This window comes from Mustela lutreola, chromosome 2, assembly GCF_030435805.1.
Source record: "Mustela lutreola isolate mMusLut2 chromosome 2, mMusLut2.pri, whole genome shotgun sequence".
NCBI lineage: Eukaryota > Metazoa > Chordata > Mammalia > Carnivora > Mustelidae > Mustela > Mustela lutreola.
The window spans coordinates 106,491,050-106,506,129 of record NC_081291.1 but is presented as its reverse complement, the minus strand read 5'-3'; the positions used below and the strand labels follow the sequence as shown (position 1 = coordinate 106,506,129).

At 46.5% G+C, this 15,080-nt stretch overlaps 1 protein-coding gene across 1 annotated transcript; it reads right to left on the bottom strand.

The window, feature by feature from the left end:
- Window positions 1–19: 19 nt before the first annotated feature.
- Window positions 20–15,080, bottom strand: SLC51A (solute carrier family 51 subunit alpha). The gene is made up of 9 exons (XM_059163010.1): window positions 14,817–15,080; window positions 14,175–14,269; window positions 6,004–6,158; window positions 4,985–5,058; window positions 4,409–4,567; window positions 3,742–3,853; window positions 3,293–3,439; window positions 1,122–1,227; window positions 20–380 (listed from the first exon to the last, which is right to left on the bottom strand). Exons 1-9 carry the CDS (start codon window positions 14,852–14,854, stop codon window positions 175–177), a joined length of 1,092 nt encoding a protein of 363 aa, XP_059018993.1. The 5' UTR covers window positions 14,855–15,080; the 3' UTR covers window positions 20–174.

Sequence of the window (15,080 nt, the reverse complement as noted above, 5' to 3'; positions counted from 1 at the left end):
GAGGCAATGTACCCAACTGTAGAATTTTAAACTCTATCCCATTTATTATAAAACTTAAAATACCTTCTCCAGACAAGGTCCAAAATAATTGCATTCTATTCCATAATTCTTCATCTCCTAAAGTCAAATGTAATTTGTCATCTTGTTCTGGAAATGGAATCCATTCCCCTGTGGTCAAGGTTGAGGGGCAGTGAGGAAATCTTGTGACCATTTAATGTGTACAATGTCTCTTTCAATGTCCACTTTGGAATTTGAAGTCAAATCCAGGTCTGAGGAATAAAAAGGTTCATATCCAACCTTGTTGTCTTTCCTTCGGTAGTATATGCGTGTCAGCACAGTCATTAGAAAAGTCTCCAGTACGAGGAGGTGGCAATTCATAACTGCAGCATGGAGTGAAATATAATGTAAGTTATCCTAAATTGTAGAGATGGTATCCCACTAGCAGCCCTGCATGTGAGTTCAGCAAAACTTTCTCCAATTTGTCCTCAAACCATGTCTAGAGATATTAAGTTGTCATAAGTAAAGTAGCAGATTAATGGTAAAGCCAAAACTGGAACTTGACTCTCCACCTTCTGCAATATGAGACTAGCATTAAACCCCATTTCTTTTGCATGTTTTATGAGCATGACGTTCCTTTTTTTTTTTTTTTTTTGAAAGAGAGAGTAAGCAGTGGGGAGGGGCAGAGGGACAGAGAGAATCCCAAGCAGGTTCCATGCTTAGTATGGAGCCTGATGTGGAGCTCGAGTCTTCAACCCTGAGATCATGACCCAAGCAGACATCGAGGGTCAGATGTGCTTAACCAACTGAACCACCCCGGCGCCCCTATCAGCATGACCTGCTTTCAGATCACACCCATTCCTCTCCCAGAAGCTGGCAATTGAACCTGTGCCTTCCTGGGTTGGCCAAGAGGGTTGGCCTCAAGCTGTGGGATTGCAGCTCTCCTCTGTGTTGTCAGAGAAGTCACCATCTCCTTAAAACCCCACCAAGACTTCTCGGAGATCCCCTTTCTGAATATTCTGAGCAGAAGCCAGGCTGGCCCAACCTCTGTTCTAAGGTCCTCTTTTCCCTGACCCACCCTTCTCACCCATTCTGGAATGAGAGAGGAACTCTTCTGTGCTCACCTTGAGACCTGATTTTAGAGGAAAAGGGAGGTGAACAAGCAATCTGCCCACTGTTGGCCAAGACTGAGAAGATGGATGGCTGCAGGGCAGTCAGGATGAGGAGCACCTGCAGAACAGAAGAGAAGCAAGGGCAGGAGAGGCCCAGCACCCGTGGCACTGAGGCCAGTCGGTGCACCGCTGCGCTTGGCCTTCCACGGTGCATTCAGCTGACCTTTTGATCTGGCAGTTACAGAGGGTTGAAACTCACTTAAGTAAAGTTTTGTGGAATTGTAATCCTTAGGCAAATTATAATCTTGTCTTCTACCCAATATTTTATGAGATGTGACAAGAAACAAGAACTGATTGGGGGTCCATGTTTATTTCCCTATCTCAGCCACGGCTACTAATGAGCACTCAGTGGATGAACAAGATGGATGGTTAGAGAAAACCATTTCCATCTGGCTCAAGGACCTGAGATTCCCTGCTCCTAAAATGATGGGCAATTGGCCATGAAGGAAAGCACCCTTCGAAAAATCTTTACAGTGCCAGGCCCTGGGGGAAAGGGGGAAAGGGGAATTAATGTTCAATAGGTACAGAGTCTCTACATGGAAGGCGAAAAAAGTCTGGAAATGGATGGTGGTGATGATTGCACAACAATGTGAATGCACATAATGCCACTGAACTCTACACTTAAAAATAGTTAAAATGGTAAATTTTATGTATATTTTGATACAATGAGGAAAAAAAGAAGAAAAAGAAAATCTCTGTCCAGAGGCTTCATCAACACCTGTCCCTCCAAGTGCTCTTTTCTGGAGAATCAGCCTCTTCAGGGCAGGCGGCCCCCGATAGTCATGGGCAGGCCCGGCAGACACAGAGCTTTTAGCCTGTGGCATGACCCTAAATGCTTCTGTGGCCCAGATTCTTTCTGCCCTTTCAGCCCCTGACTCATTTCAGGCTCTTCTGGCCCATCTCATCTTCAATTCTACCTACCATGCACCCAGAAACCCACATCTTGGAGGCATCTGCTTAGATCAAATGAGAATTTATGTGAAATCACACTGTTAACTACAAAGCAGTCACTATGCTGTGGGAATAGGAAAAGGGCCTAGCGAGGAGACAGAAAGAGTGGAGAGAGAAGGAAAACAAGATTGGGCTAGAAATCATTGCATTTGGTGGAAGTTCTCTAGGCTTTAGAAAATGGAAAGTGTAAAAGTGAAAAAATGTGCCTTGCAGAGAACTTCAAGAGAGGTGTGCAGGTGAAGAGGCAGTGTGATGAGAAGGAGGAATTGAGAGTTAGATCTAGACTTAAATTCTGGCCCCATAACTACATGCCTTCGAGCAAGCCCAAAGACATCTCTGGGCCTCATTTACACAATAGGAATAATAATGACTCCTAAGATGAATGTGAAAATTTAGATGTAAATGTATGAAAAGTCCCAAACATGTGGTGAAAGTAGTTCACGACTATGATAATGCTGATGCTCCTGGTAGTGATTAATTATGGAGCTTTAGAAAGTATTGGGTAGGAAAAAGTAAAGGTAGAAGATTTGAAGGTTGATAATACATGTTTTAAGAGTTGAAGTGGGTCCCTAAAGTAATATTTTGAAGTGATCTTAAATATGATCTTATTTGGAATGTGATCTTATTTGGAAATAGCATCATCATTTTGGTTAACTGATTAGGTATCATTAAGATGACATCGTACTGGAGGGTCCTTATTCCCATATACTGTTGTCCTTCAAAGAAGGGGAAAAGAGACAGAAGACACACAACACGTGCCATGTCATACAGAGACAAAATCCATGATGCAGCTGCTAGCCGGTGATTGCTGGCCAACCACCAGAAGTTAGGAAGAGGCAAGGAAGAATTCTCCCCTATAGGTTTCAGAGGGAGCATGGCCTGGCTGACCCCTTCCTTGATTTTGGACTTCTAGCCTCCAGAACTGTGAGACAAATTTTTGTGGTTTTAAGCCATCCAGTTTGTGATCCTTTTTGAGGGCGGTGCTAGGAAGCTATTACAGCACAGAAAAGCCAAATCTGGGAAGGGACAGGAATCATTTTCTAAAGCTCATAGGAAACCTAGGCTTAAGAAGATTCCCAGACCCACTTTTGGTCTTTATTAGTCCCAGTTCCGAATCCCCGTTGTTGGTAGCTCTAATATTAACCAGCTTTTCTTTCCCAGGGTATAGTTACCTGAAAGAGGACAAATTTGGCTCCTATATTCTGCTCGCCCAGGTGCATCTTGGCTTGACGGAAAATGATGGCCAGGGCCCAGAGAGCCAACAGGGTAGACACACCGAGGACAGTGTTGATCCACAGAGCTGTGCTTTCCTCAGAAATCTGGTGGCAGATCAAAAAGTAGTGAGGGAGGTGAGCCTTTTCTCCTGCTTTTATTTCTCCTCTTCCATAGTGGGAAAGGTGATTTAAAAAAAAAAAAAAAAAAAGGCCCCCAAAGTCTTGGCCTGTTCCACTCTCCTCTCCCCACCAGTCTCCAAGCCTCTACTTTCCCATGGCCACACTGTTGCTGCGGCTACCCTGCCTGTGGGGCCCTGTTGCAGCAGATGTTGGCTCCAGCTCTTCCTTCTAGAGCTCACAGGTACTAAGTGAGTCTTAGACTTTGCTGCCCCTTACTCCTGGCTTACGTCTGCTGGGTCAAAGATGCCATCAGGGATGAGAAACAGGCCCACGAGGCTCAGTGTTATCTTGAAGAAGGCATACTGGAATGGGCCCAACATCAGCAGCTGAAGCTTCTTCCTGAAGGAAGAAAAGGGTTAGGAACATGAACCCACAAACTGCCTACCTCAAGAACACCTTCCAGGTCCCTCACTGTGCTCCTGAGCTGAGGCTTGGCTGCCATAATAGACACCAAAATGGCTAGATGGATGGGGACATAGAAAGAAGCCAGAATGTTGAGAGCATTGGAAACTCTCTTCTTGTCTCCCACTCATTCCCCCCAGACAAGAATGCTGCCTTTTGGGCAAGATCTATCAAAATGTTGACCCCAATCTCATTAACCAAAATGGGCAAAAGGGACAAGTAAGTAGCCCAAAGTCCACTTAGCTCCAAGTGCCCAAGTGTGTGGGCAGCAGTGAGCTGAAGGGATGGAAATTGGAGTTCTCCTTCCTCTGCTCTCCTCACCCCTGTGTGGGTGGTGGCTGTGAGATGCCCACCCTCTCATCACTGGCTTTGTTCCATACCTGCCTGATTCCAAGAGACTTGAAACAGGGCTGAGAGAGCCAGAGAGGCTCTTGGGGAAATGCGGGAAGAGGCTAACCTGTTCCTTGAGGAAGCCTCTCACTCCCACCTCACCTGGTGAGCATGAGTGGGGGGCAGCAGGGGCAGCAGCAGCAGCAGGGGCCTGTGTGGACCATCATCGGAGTGTCCTTCAGTGTCCGCACTACTGCCTCCTTCCCACCAAAACCTTCCACCATGACCCTCATCAGCAGGTAGAAGTATACTGCGTAAAACCTGGAGTGGGAACAGAGGTGAGCCTCACAGAGGGGAAGTGGCAGCCTGCTGAGGGGATACCTGACTACAAAGGGTGCAACAGAGGTGGGGCTCACTGAGGGGGACACAGTAGGGACCAGGTATTCAGAATATGTGACCCAGCAAGAGGGAGAGAGAGGAGAGGGTCCGGGGCTGAGGAAGAGGGGAATTGGGGCCTATAGGAACAAAATGGTTGACTGAGGATGAACAGAACCAGAAGTTCAAGGGACCTGATTAGCACAAGTTGAAAGGGGCTAGATTCACGATCGATTGGTTTGCAGGGATTTATGGAAGGGATATGGGTTAAAAGAAAATGTGGACCCCGGAGTCCTGGGTCCTGGGTGAGTGGGGAGCAAAAGGGTGACCAGCTCAGAGCTGCAGGTGGGGCAGGACACTCACGAGGTGATGGCCATTTCCACGAGCATGAGTGAACGAGGGATCCAAAGACCAAAACAGCAGAACACAGACACGACCTGCTTGGAGAGGAGCGAGAAGCTGTTTGTGGCAAGAAGGGAGTCTTTGTGCTCACTCTCTCAAAAATTTTATGGCAAGGGCTCAAGGAAGCAAAATCTGAACAGTTGGGGTGTCATTACTTCCAATGGTTGGCTGGAAAAATAGTTAATTTTAAAAAGTGAACTAATTTTTTAAGTTTGTTTGTTTGTTTTTTTAATTCAGTGGTCATTTCCTTCTCTATCTAGGGTTAGAGACAGCAGGTCACCTTAAGTCTGGTGCCTGTTTGAAGATTATCTCATCCTATACCCCTGAAGTAGTGTAGGTAAGTTCATCCTTAGGAAGAATTGGGTCAAGATCCAACCCTTCCCTTTCAACATCGCATGTTACTAGAGCATCTCTGATGACTTGAGATGGCCCAGGCAGATGTCCTCTGCTAGAAAAGGACCTCAAGGGCTCCATTCTGCACCCCAGACACACACACACACCTTACAAAGAAACGGAAGTCCAGTCTTAGGTCCTGGGAGCAAGCCAGAGACCTATATAATGTCTGTGAGGGTGAGTTAAAAAGGTCTACAATATAAGGGTTGAGCTGAGTATGTCCCTATGGGGAAAAAATAGTTTCCCTCTTTCCCCTCTGAGGAACCACTGCTTTCCTCTACAGGCAGGGATATTTCTTTTAACAGTAATACTGTGGCCAGAAGTAGTGAGTAGGGATGCTGGTGGGCTGAGCAGTTTCTCTACCTGTCTCCTGGCTCTAAGAATTCAAACTCACTGTCCCACTAATTGTTGGCTTTCCAAGCACGGGGACCTGACTGCAATCGGAAATTACAACCCCCCATTCTAAGTGCGTAGAAGCAGGCAACCCTCTGCTCACTTGGACTGCTGAGTTTAGAGGAATTCTCAAATTTCCTCTAATTGTTTAGTCTTGTTTAGTCCCTCCCAAAGGGCAGCTACAAGGCCCTCACCGTGGGTGCAGAGCTGCTCCAGAGCAGGGTGGTCCTCTTGATGGGACACCGGGTGTTCTTGTACAGGTAGACAGCATCCTCCAGGAAGATGATGACTGAACCCAGGGCAAGCAAGGTCATGATGACTGTGAGGGCAATTTCTGCAGGGCCCAGTGCTAAAGTGGAAAGAGAGGGCAGAGTCTCCTGAGCTGAAGTCCAGGACTGAGGGGCAGGAGATATGGGCTTCTTCGTTTGGATCTAAATGGCTTTAATGTATCTAGAATTATGTGGTCTAGGCTCCCACTCATGCAGAAGAATGGCATTTTCTTAGACTTAGAGTATCTAACATGTAGCTAAAAAGTAGTCATTCTTCTGCATGGATGAGAGACTAGACCAGATAATTCTAGGTATCGTTAGGCTTACCTCAACCAGGATATAGACACCAAACAAGTTTTTACTTAATTAGCAAAAATTTTGAATTAGGAGGTTGGCTTTGCCTAGTCAACTTTACTATTTCCAGTGAAAGGTGTCATGCTAGCAGACGTGGACCAATTAACATTATAGTTAAAGCACAATGTAATTAATGGTATACTTTAGGGCTGTTTAAATTTGATTTCAAAAATTATGTCACGAAACTGGGACATTAGGAAGGGATCTTAACAAAAGAAAAATGGATACCCAAAAAGGCTCCAGGGACATTTGACTCATGTTGGCCTCATAGTCAGTCTTAAATTAAAAGTGATTCAGTAGCTTTCCTCAGTGTTTACTTCAATCCTTTGAGTAGTTGTTAAAAATAGCTGCCCAGATCCTACCCTCAGCGATGCTTCTTCAAAATCTTTGTGAAGAATGTGTAATATTTTTAAAGCACTTTGGGCACCTGGGTAGCTCAGTGGGTTAAGCCTCTGCCTTCGGCTCAGGTCATGATTTCAGGGTCCTGGGATGGAGCCCCAAGTCAGGCTCTCTGCTCAGCAGGGAGCCTGCTTCTCCTCTGTCTCTGCCTGCTGCTCTGCCTACTTGTGATCTCTCTCTCTCTGTGTCAAATAAATAAAATCTTTAAAAAAAATTTTTTTATACTTACCAGCACTTAATTAAAAAAACAAAATTTATTAACAGATCCACAAATGTATGGTCATCTGGTTTATGACAAAAGACTCCACTACAATTTATGGGAAAAAGGATGTTTTTTCAAAGGATGTTTTTTCCTTTGGTGGATAAAAAAAGGACTTTGACCCCTCCTTCACATCATCCAAAAACACCTAAGTGTGAAAGTTAAAACAACGTTTTTAGAGGAAAACAGAGAAGTAGATCTTTAAGACTTTAAGATAGGCAAACATCTGGGGTGCCTGGGTGGGTCAGTTGGTTAAGCGGCTGCCTTCAGCTCAGATCATGATCTCAAGGTCCTGGGATCGAGCCGCACATCGGGCTCTCTGCTCAGCAAGGAGCCTGTTTCTTCCTCTCCCTCTGTCTGCCTCTCTGCCTACTTGTGTTCTGTCTGTCAAATTAATAAGTAAAATCTTAAAAAAGAAAAAAAGACAGGCAAAATAGGACACAAAAGCACCACCCATGAATTTAAAAATTGATAAATTGGACTTTCTTAAAATTAAATATTTCCATTGGTCAAAAGAAACCATTGAAAGGACAAGCTCAGACTAAGCAAAATAAGTCAGTCAGAGAAAGACAGATCATATGAACCCCCTGATACGTGGAATATGAGAGACAAGGCAGAGGATCATGGGGGAAGAGAAGAAAAAAATGAAACAAGATGAAACCAGACAGGGAGACAAATCAAAGGACTCTTAACCATAGGAAATAAACTGAGGGTTGCTGGAATGGAGGCGGGGTAGGAAGGATGGGGTGGCTGGGACATTGGGGAAGGTATGCTATGGTAAACTCTGCGAATTGTGTAAGACTGATGAATCACAGACCTGTACCCCTGAAACAAATAATACATTACATGTTAATAAAAAATAAAAATAAAAATAAAATAAAAAATCATAAAGGGACACCTGGCTGGCTCAGTCGGTGGAGCATGCGACTTTTGTAAGTTTGAGCCCTATGCTGGGTGTAGAGATTACTTAAAAATAAAATCTTTATTAAAAAAGAGAAAATCACAAGGAAGAGAAAATATCTTTACAGCACCGTACATATATTTATTGGAAAAAAAAATCCTCATATAGGTGGACCTGCACAGTTCAAACCCATGTTGTTTATTTGTTTAAGATTTTTTATTTTATTTATTGGACAGAGAGAGAGAGCACAAGCAGCAGAGGAAGAGGGAGAAGCAGGCTCCCAGCTGAGCAGAGAGCCCGATGCCAGACTCAATCTCAGGTGCTCTAAACCCATGCTGTAAATTGTGATACATTCCCACAATAGAGTATCACATAGCAATAAAAAAAATAATAAACTGATACATGCAACAAAACAGATTAATCTTTAATCTTTAATGATGAGTGACGGAAGCCAGACACAAGAGTATATACTGTTTGATTTTGTTTCTACAAATTAAAGAATGGGGAAAAATGATCTATAGAGATGGTAGAGGTCTAAGTAGTGGTCTCAGGAGGCATAGTAACTGGGGTGGGAGTACAAGAGACCCTACTGGGGGCACCTGGGTGGCTCAGTGGGTTGAGCCGCTGCCTTCGGCTCGGGTCATGATCTCAGGGTCCTGGGATCGAGTCCCGCATCGGGCTCTCTGCTCAGCAGGGAGCCTGCTTCCCCCCTTCTCTCTCTGCCTGCTTCTCTATCTACTTGTGATTTCTCTCTGTCAAATAAATAAATAAAATCTTTAAAAAAAACAAAAAACAAAAAACAAGAGACCCTACTGGTTGCTGGAAATGTTCTATTTTTTTTGTCTAGGTGGTGGTTTCACAGATGTACACACAAGCAAAAATGCATCACAATATACACTTGAGATCATTACCCTTTACTGTATATAATTTAGACCTAAAAAAAAGGTCTCATGTCGACAAAGAAGATTGCAAAATTAATAACCATGTTTGGTTATTTGTAAAATTGGGCACCTGGGTGGCTCAGTGGGTTAAAGCCTCTGCCTTCGGCTCGGGTCATGGTCCCAGGGTCCTGGGATTGATCCCTGATCGGGCTCTCTGCTCAGCGGGGAGTCTGCTTCTTCCACTCTCTCTGCCTGCCTCTCTGCCTACTTGTGGTCTCTGCCTGTCAAATAAATAAATCTTTTAAAATTAAATTAAATTAAATTAAACCATGTTTGGGGAGAGAAAAGTAGAAAAGAATTGAAGGAAAGAGTGGGGCACAAATATCTTTATCTTACAAAGTGCAAAGTCAGGAAGTACTGCCCCTGCTTGGCAGAATAAGAAGTTATCTAAAGGAATAATAAATCTATAAAGATAACCAACTAAAAATATTGACATAATTACACGGAGAACGGAAGAAGGTCAGGGCTGAGAGAGAGCACAGGAGCAGGGGGAGGGGCAGAGGAAGAGAGAGAGAAGAATCCCAAGCAGAATCCTCTCCCCACCCCTCAACTGAATGTGGAGCTCCCCCCACCCCTGCAGGGCTCAATCTCACAACCCTGAGATCACCACCCCAAATCACGACATGACCCAAAATCCAGAGTCCCACACTCAACCAACTAAGCCACCCAGGTGTCCCGATTCAGTAGATTTCTCAAAGCCGATGTCCATTGTGAGAAGGCAGAGTCACTCTTCGAGGCCTCTGTTGGCAAGACTTGCCCACCTCTGCTTGACCCTTGTCCTCCCCCAGCTCAGGGAAAGCTGAGAGTAAAAAGAGACCTTTCAAAAGCTATTCAAGCCCGGAGCCTTTCCCAGTCTTCACTAACTCAACTGCTCCCTCCTCTTTGAAAATCTGGTCCACTTTGACTCCCAGAACCACAGTCCCCTTCATGGCCTCTGACCCTGGGTCTCTGGCACTGAACCCTCACCCTCTCTCACACCCTGTGTTCCCCCATGTCAAACACCATAGCTTCACTGGTCCCTGTTTACTGAGGTTTGGGATTTCCCTACCACTCCTACACCCCTTCAGCCTCCCAATGACCATGTCAGCGGTGCCACCTCCTGAGCTTGGTGGCGTTCGGTTTCTGCCCATTCAGTTTTTCTCCCTAGTTCCCATGGCTGGCTTCTCCTCACTGAGATCCCCGTTCAAATGCCCCTCCTTCACCAGCTTTCCCTGAGTGCCCCATCTCTCTCCCACAGTGAGGTTATTTACATATTTATTTATTTGTCTCTTTTCTGCTGCCTACCCCTCCCCCCAACACACCCTTGTAAAGTCCTGCAAGGCAGGGACTTTGTCAAACTTTGTTCTCTGTTCCATCTCCGAGTGCGTGGAACAGCAACTGTGGCTATTTGTTGAGTGAAAGAAATAACCCATGTGAATTCCTATTGTCATCTCCATTTATAGGCTTTTCCAGGAAACTAAGCTTAGAGTTTAAGCACCTTACCCATGGTCACACAGCCTGGAAGTTACCGGGCTGGAATTGAAACCCAGGAGTTTCTGGCTAAGCCCATACTCTTAACCATTTCACAGGCTGACTCTTGGTGTGCGTTCCCACAGCTATGGGAGGGAATGTGGAGCGAAATGAACAATGAGACGCAACCCTAACAAGTTGTTTAAGTTTGTGAAGGTGGGCTGGGGGCATATGTGACTCTTCAGTACAGACATGATTTGCAGTTTCTTTTAACTTCTGGCTTTGACGGTCTATATTCTTTCTCCTACTTATAGTATCTATAGGCTCTTGTATTCACTGCCACAACACAAAAGCTAAGAAAGAAGTTTCTCAGCATCCATAGATCCTGACACTACTGCTCTCCATGCAACTCATTTATTCTTTGGAGATTGTCCCCTATCTTATTTTCTGCATCTTAATAGATATGGGACAAAAATGTTCTATGGCCAGAGGCTTTATGGAGATGCCTTAAAGTTAAACCTGTTTCCTCCCATACTCAAGTTTTTAATCTGCTTTATACTGTACTTTCCTAGTGGAGGTTATAGAATATAACTTTTATAAAACTTATTTTTTTTACAGATTCTGTGTTCATGAGGCACTACTCGAGATTCATATTCCAAGAAACACACTTTGGGAAAAGCTTGTCGAACTGACCATTTTGAATACATTTACACCTTTAGCAACTAGCAAATTTCCCACCATATCTCCAATAGGATGATTTTTTTTAAAAAGTAATGAAAACAATATTAGAGCATTAAAATCTTGAAAGAGTACCCCCCATAATTTCAGCTAGTTCCTAACCAGAGGTTATTTTCATATCTGCTTGTTTGTCTTCAAGAGAGTTAAGAGCATAGGCTCTGGAGTCAGAGATACTTGTGTTCCAAGTAAAATCCCACTTGGTGCTTGCTCTTGACCTTGGACAGCTTATTCATCCTCCCACTAACCTCTTAGCACAGCATCTCGCAAGTAGTATTTGTTCAATAAAAGGTAGCTTTAAAAAACACCCGGGTTAAAGTGCATACCTATTGTATTACTGCAATTATATTATAAAATTGTGTACATTTTTAACTAGCATTTCATCATAGCCATCAAAAATGATTTTTAAATCACAAAAGTTTCAAAAATAAAAACAAAAGAGCAAACAGAAAGATATCTTTCTATATTGCCTTTTGTAAAAAACGTTTGTATTTTACATTTAGGTATTTTAGCTGTCTGGGTTAAACCTACACTGGATCTGTTTTCACTCGGATCCCCGCCCCGCCCCGGGACAAATACATTGTCTAGATGACTTCTTGACGATTCCGTTCTGCCCACTGAGGGGGTGGGGGGTGGGCAGGGGCATCACTTCACAGAGCGCATGCCCAAGCAGGCGCTATTTCTGGGCGCCTGTTCGGTTCCACGTTTCTACTTGTTAGGTCCTTTGCACGTCAGTGTTCATTGCTTAGCCTCGTTCTAGGTCTTAACCCCTGGTAGGGCAGGTGCCCTCCACACTTGTTTTCAAAATTGCCTTGGCTTTTCCTGGCTCATCACTCTTTCACAGAAATGTTTGGATCGGTCCATTTAAGAATCCTGGAGGGAGTGTCATCGCAATCATACCACAGGCATTTCAAAAACAGATTTGGTAATTCTCCCCCAAGAGCTCCTCCTTCAATGGCAGCCAAGTTTAAGGAGCAACAGTTTATAGGCTAAGGAGGAAGAGTTTTGCCACGTCCTCAGGGCAAGCCTCTTTGGGGCTTTCCAGTTTCTCGGGGTCATCGCCGCTGCCCTCAGCCTGCCCGGATCCCCAGCGGGGTAGTTGCGGGATCTTTTCCTTCACTCGCCCGGTCTAGCTATCTCGCAGGCAGCCCGCTCTTTCTTGGGCTTGCTTCGGTTTTCCAACCCCCGCTCTCTTCCCAGACACCGTTCCGGCTCAGACTCATGTTCCCCATGCTGGGCTGGGGCGATGGTCTCCAATGCATAGCCCGGCTTCTCGAGGCCCTCCTTCCCCGAAGTCCATCCCGTTTACTGATTAATGATTTTGCAGCCCTGTCCAGCCCCTCCCAATCTCGGAGCCCTCCCCGGCTCCTTCCGTCCGCAGGATAAAGTGCAACTCCCCCGCCTGAACTCCTCACGCCCCACCTCACCTGCCCAGCCCTCTCGGTTGTCCCCTGCTTCTCCACCAGCGACCTGGAACCCTGCGGGATCAAGGTGCTCGGGGTCCGCGGCACGTGCCTGCCCCTTCTGTCTCGATCCCAACCCAGCAGCGCGCGCTGCCTGCTCTCCGCTCTTCGACATCCCCCCTGGGAACGAGGCAGAGCGCTGGGCTACCAGACCCAGCATGGTCTCCCTTCTTTGAAGATCCCTGGGGCCTCTATTTGCACATCTGTCGCAAAGCAATGTGAGATCGATTTTTCCTGTGTGAGGCTGGGTTTCTCAATCTCAGCACCGTGGACACTTTGTTCAAGGCAACTCCTTGTGGTGGGGGACTTGCCTTTGTGTTCAGGGCAGCATCCCTGGCCTTTCCCCCACTAGATGCCCGTTGCGCCCTCTAGTCGGGGCCACCGAAACAGTCTCTGCGCATTACCAGAAGTTCCTTGGGGGACAAAATAGCGTCTGGTTGGCAAACTGCTAATGGAACACTTGTCCCACCAGCTGCACTCTGAACGAGAGGTTCCTGGAGCTGGACAGAGAAGCTGGCTATGAGCACGGACCCCAGAGCAGTTGCAAAGCCTCTCTGGACACTCTGGAAAGTGTTGTCATTCGCTCTGAAACCAGGCTGAACATTGTCCAAGCACGTGCCCCTGTCTGCCTCCTGATCCACGCTGACCACATCCTGTGTGGTCAGAAAGTCTACTCCCTGAAGTGACCATATCAGGAAGGAGGTTATGCAAAAACATTAAAGATACCATAGAGGGGGTCCCTGGGTGGCTCAGTTGGTTAAGTGTCTTCCTTGGGCTCATGTTATGATCCCCAGGTCGTGGGATCAAGCCCCGAATTGGGCTCCCTGATCAGTAGGGAGTCTGCTTCTCCCTCTCCCTCTGCCCCTCACCACCATACTCATGCTCTCTCCCTCAAATGAATAAATAAATCTTTATATTAAAAAAGATACCATAGAGACACAGACTCCTCTTCATCAATGTCTAAGAGGTGGTTAATCATGCAGTAGGAAAACGAAATGAAATAGGGATAGGAGCCATGTTTGCTATAAAAAAGCTAGGGTCGTTTGGTTGTCATATAGGCAGCCAGGGAATAAACTGAGACCTGTCTTCTGCTTTTCATTTTCAAAGCAATTCAGTATAAGATCTAGTTGGCCAACATTGTTGGAATACTTCTACAGGCTCGCCTAAGTTTTAAGGACATTATTCATAGCGACCACCCCTCTAGAATGACCCTTTCCCAGAGGCTCTTGTGGAGGCCCCAAGGGGGATTCTCTGGGGCTTGGATCATATGGGCGCCATCTTGAATCCCTGGTTGGCTCTGGGGTGTGAACAATACTCCAGGCCAGTGTCCCCAACTTGCAGGAGCTTTGAGGCTGGGATCTGTGGGGGGTCCAGCATGCAGCTTTGTCTCCCTGGCTACGCTACAATGCCCCTCTTCTGGCCTCTTGGATCCTTGAAGAGTTGCTCTTCTCTAAGGCCTTAACCATGACAGACAGATGTTCTACAGGCAGGCTGGCTCAGGACCACCTTTCATCAGCATCACTCAGGTGTCTTGGCTCCCTGCAGGGATGCTCATTTCTCCTCTCAGCTCCCTCTGGGGAGGGCCCCTGACTCACCTCTCAGAAGCTGGGCTGCAGTGGGAGCATGAGAGAAGCAGGCAGACGAGATGCTGTAATTGGTTTTCAGTAACTCCAGAAGATCTGCTGTGTACCTGTAGAGATACCAGCCTGTGTTCAGAACATGGAAGGTACCAGAAGGAATACCAATTATCTCACACTCCCTCAAACACTTCTGAGTTCAGGGAGCTTGTACATTTCCCCTCGATGCCCCAGTTCTTAGCGGAAATGGCAAATGGGCCAGGCTAGTGTATAAGACAAGTGCCCCAGGGCTATAGGCAGGCCTGACTTTGGTGCCCACTCTCTCCACTTCCACTGGGGCAGCAGGTCAGGCACTGACAAGAGAAAAAGGGTAGGGCCTCAGAGAAAGAGTGGGCCCTAAGTACCAGGGATGGGTCCACAGCTCTATGCCTGCCCCTCACAGCCCCCACCTTTGGGATTTTTCTTTTCCCCACTGAGCGCAAAGCCAAGGCTCTGAAGGGTCACACTGACCTCAGGGACAGCCAAACCATTGTTCATCTGCCCCATTCTGTGTCCTAGGAGCCAAAGGCCCTGGAAGGGAGATAGGGCCAGGCCAGCATGCTAGCGGCCTCCGCTGCTTAGCAACTGGTTCCTGGCTCTAGGCCTGCCACCCTCACTCACCTGGGGTCAAGTTTTATCTGAGTCCTGTCTGGCTCCATCGTCTTCTCTCCCTCTCTGGCTTTCCCAGCAAGCAGTGAGGGGCAAGGAAGGGCAGGCAGGTGGGGGCCCTGAGGGAAGTGGCTCCCACGAGTCTTTCTGCCCACTGGCCTTTGTCAGAACAAGGACCGCGGCCACGTGTAGGTGCACTGGCAGGATCTTCTCCTCTGCCTCTCTGTTCTCGGGCTTCCCGTGCCCACAGGTCCCTAGAGCTTATCTCAGAGTTCA

Coding starts and splice junctions, on each gene's coding strand:
- SLC51A (XM_059163010.1), bottom strand. CDS start 14,854: ATGGAGCCAGACAGGACTCAGATAAAACTTGACCCCAG. Junction 4,568..4,984: donor GTGGAAATGGCCATCACCTC/GTGAGTGTCCTG, acceptor TTCCCACTCCAG/GTTTTACGCAGTATACTTCT. Junction 1,228..3,292: donor CCAAATTTGTCCTCTTTCAG/GTAACTATACCC, acceptor TCTGTTCTGCAG/GTGCTCCTCATCCTGACTGC.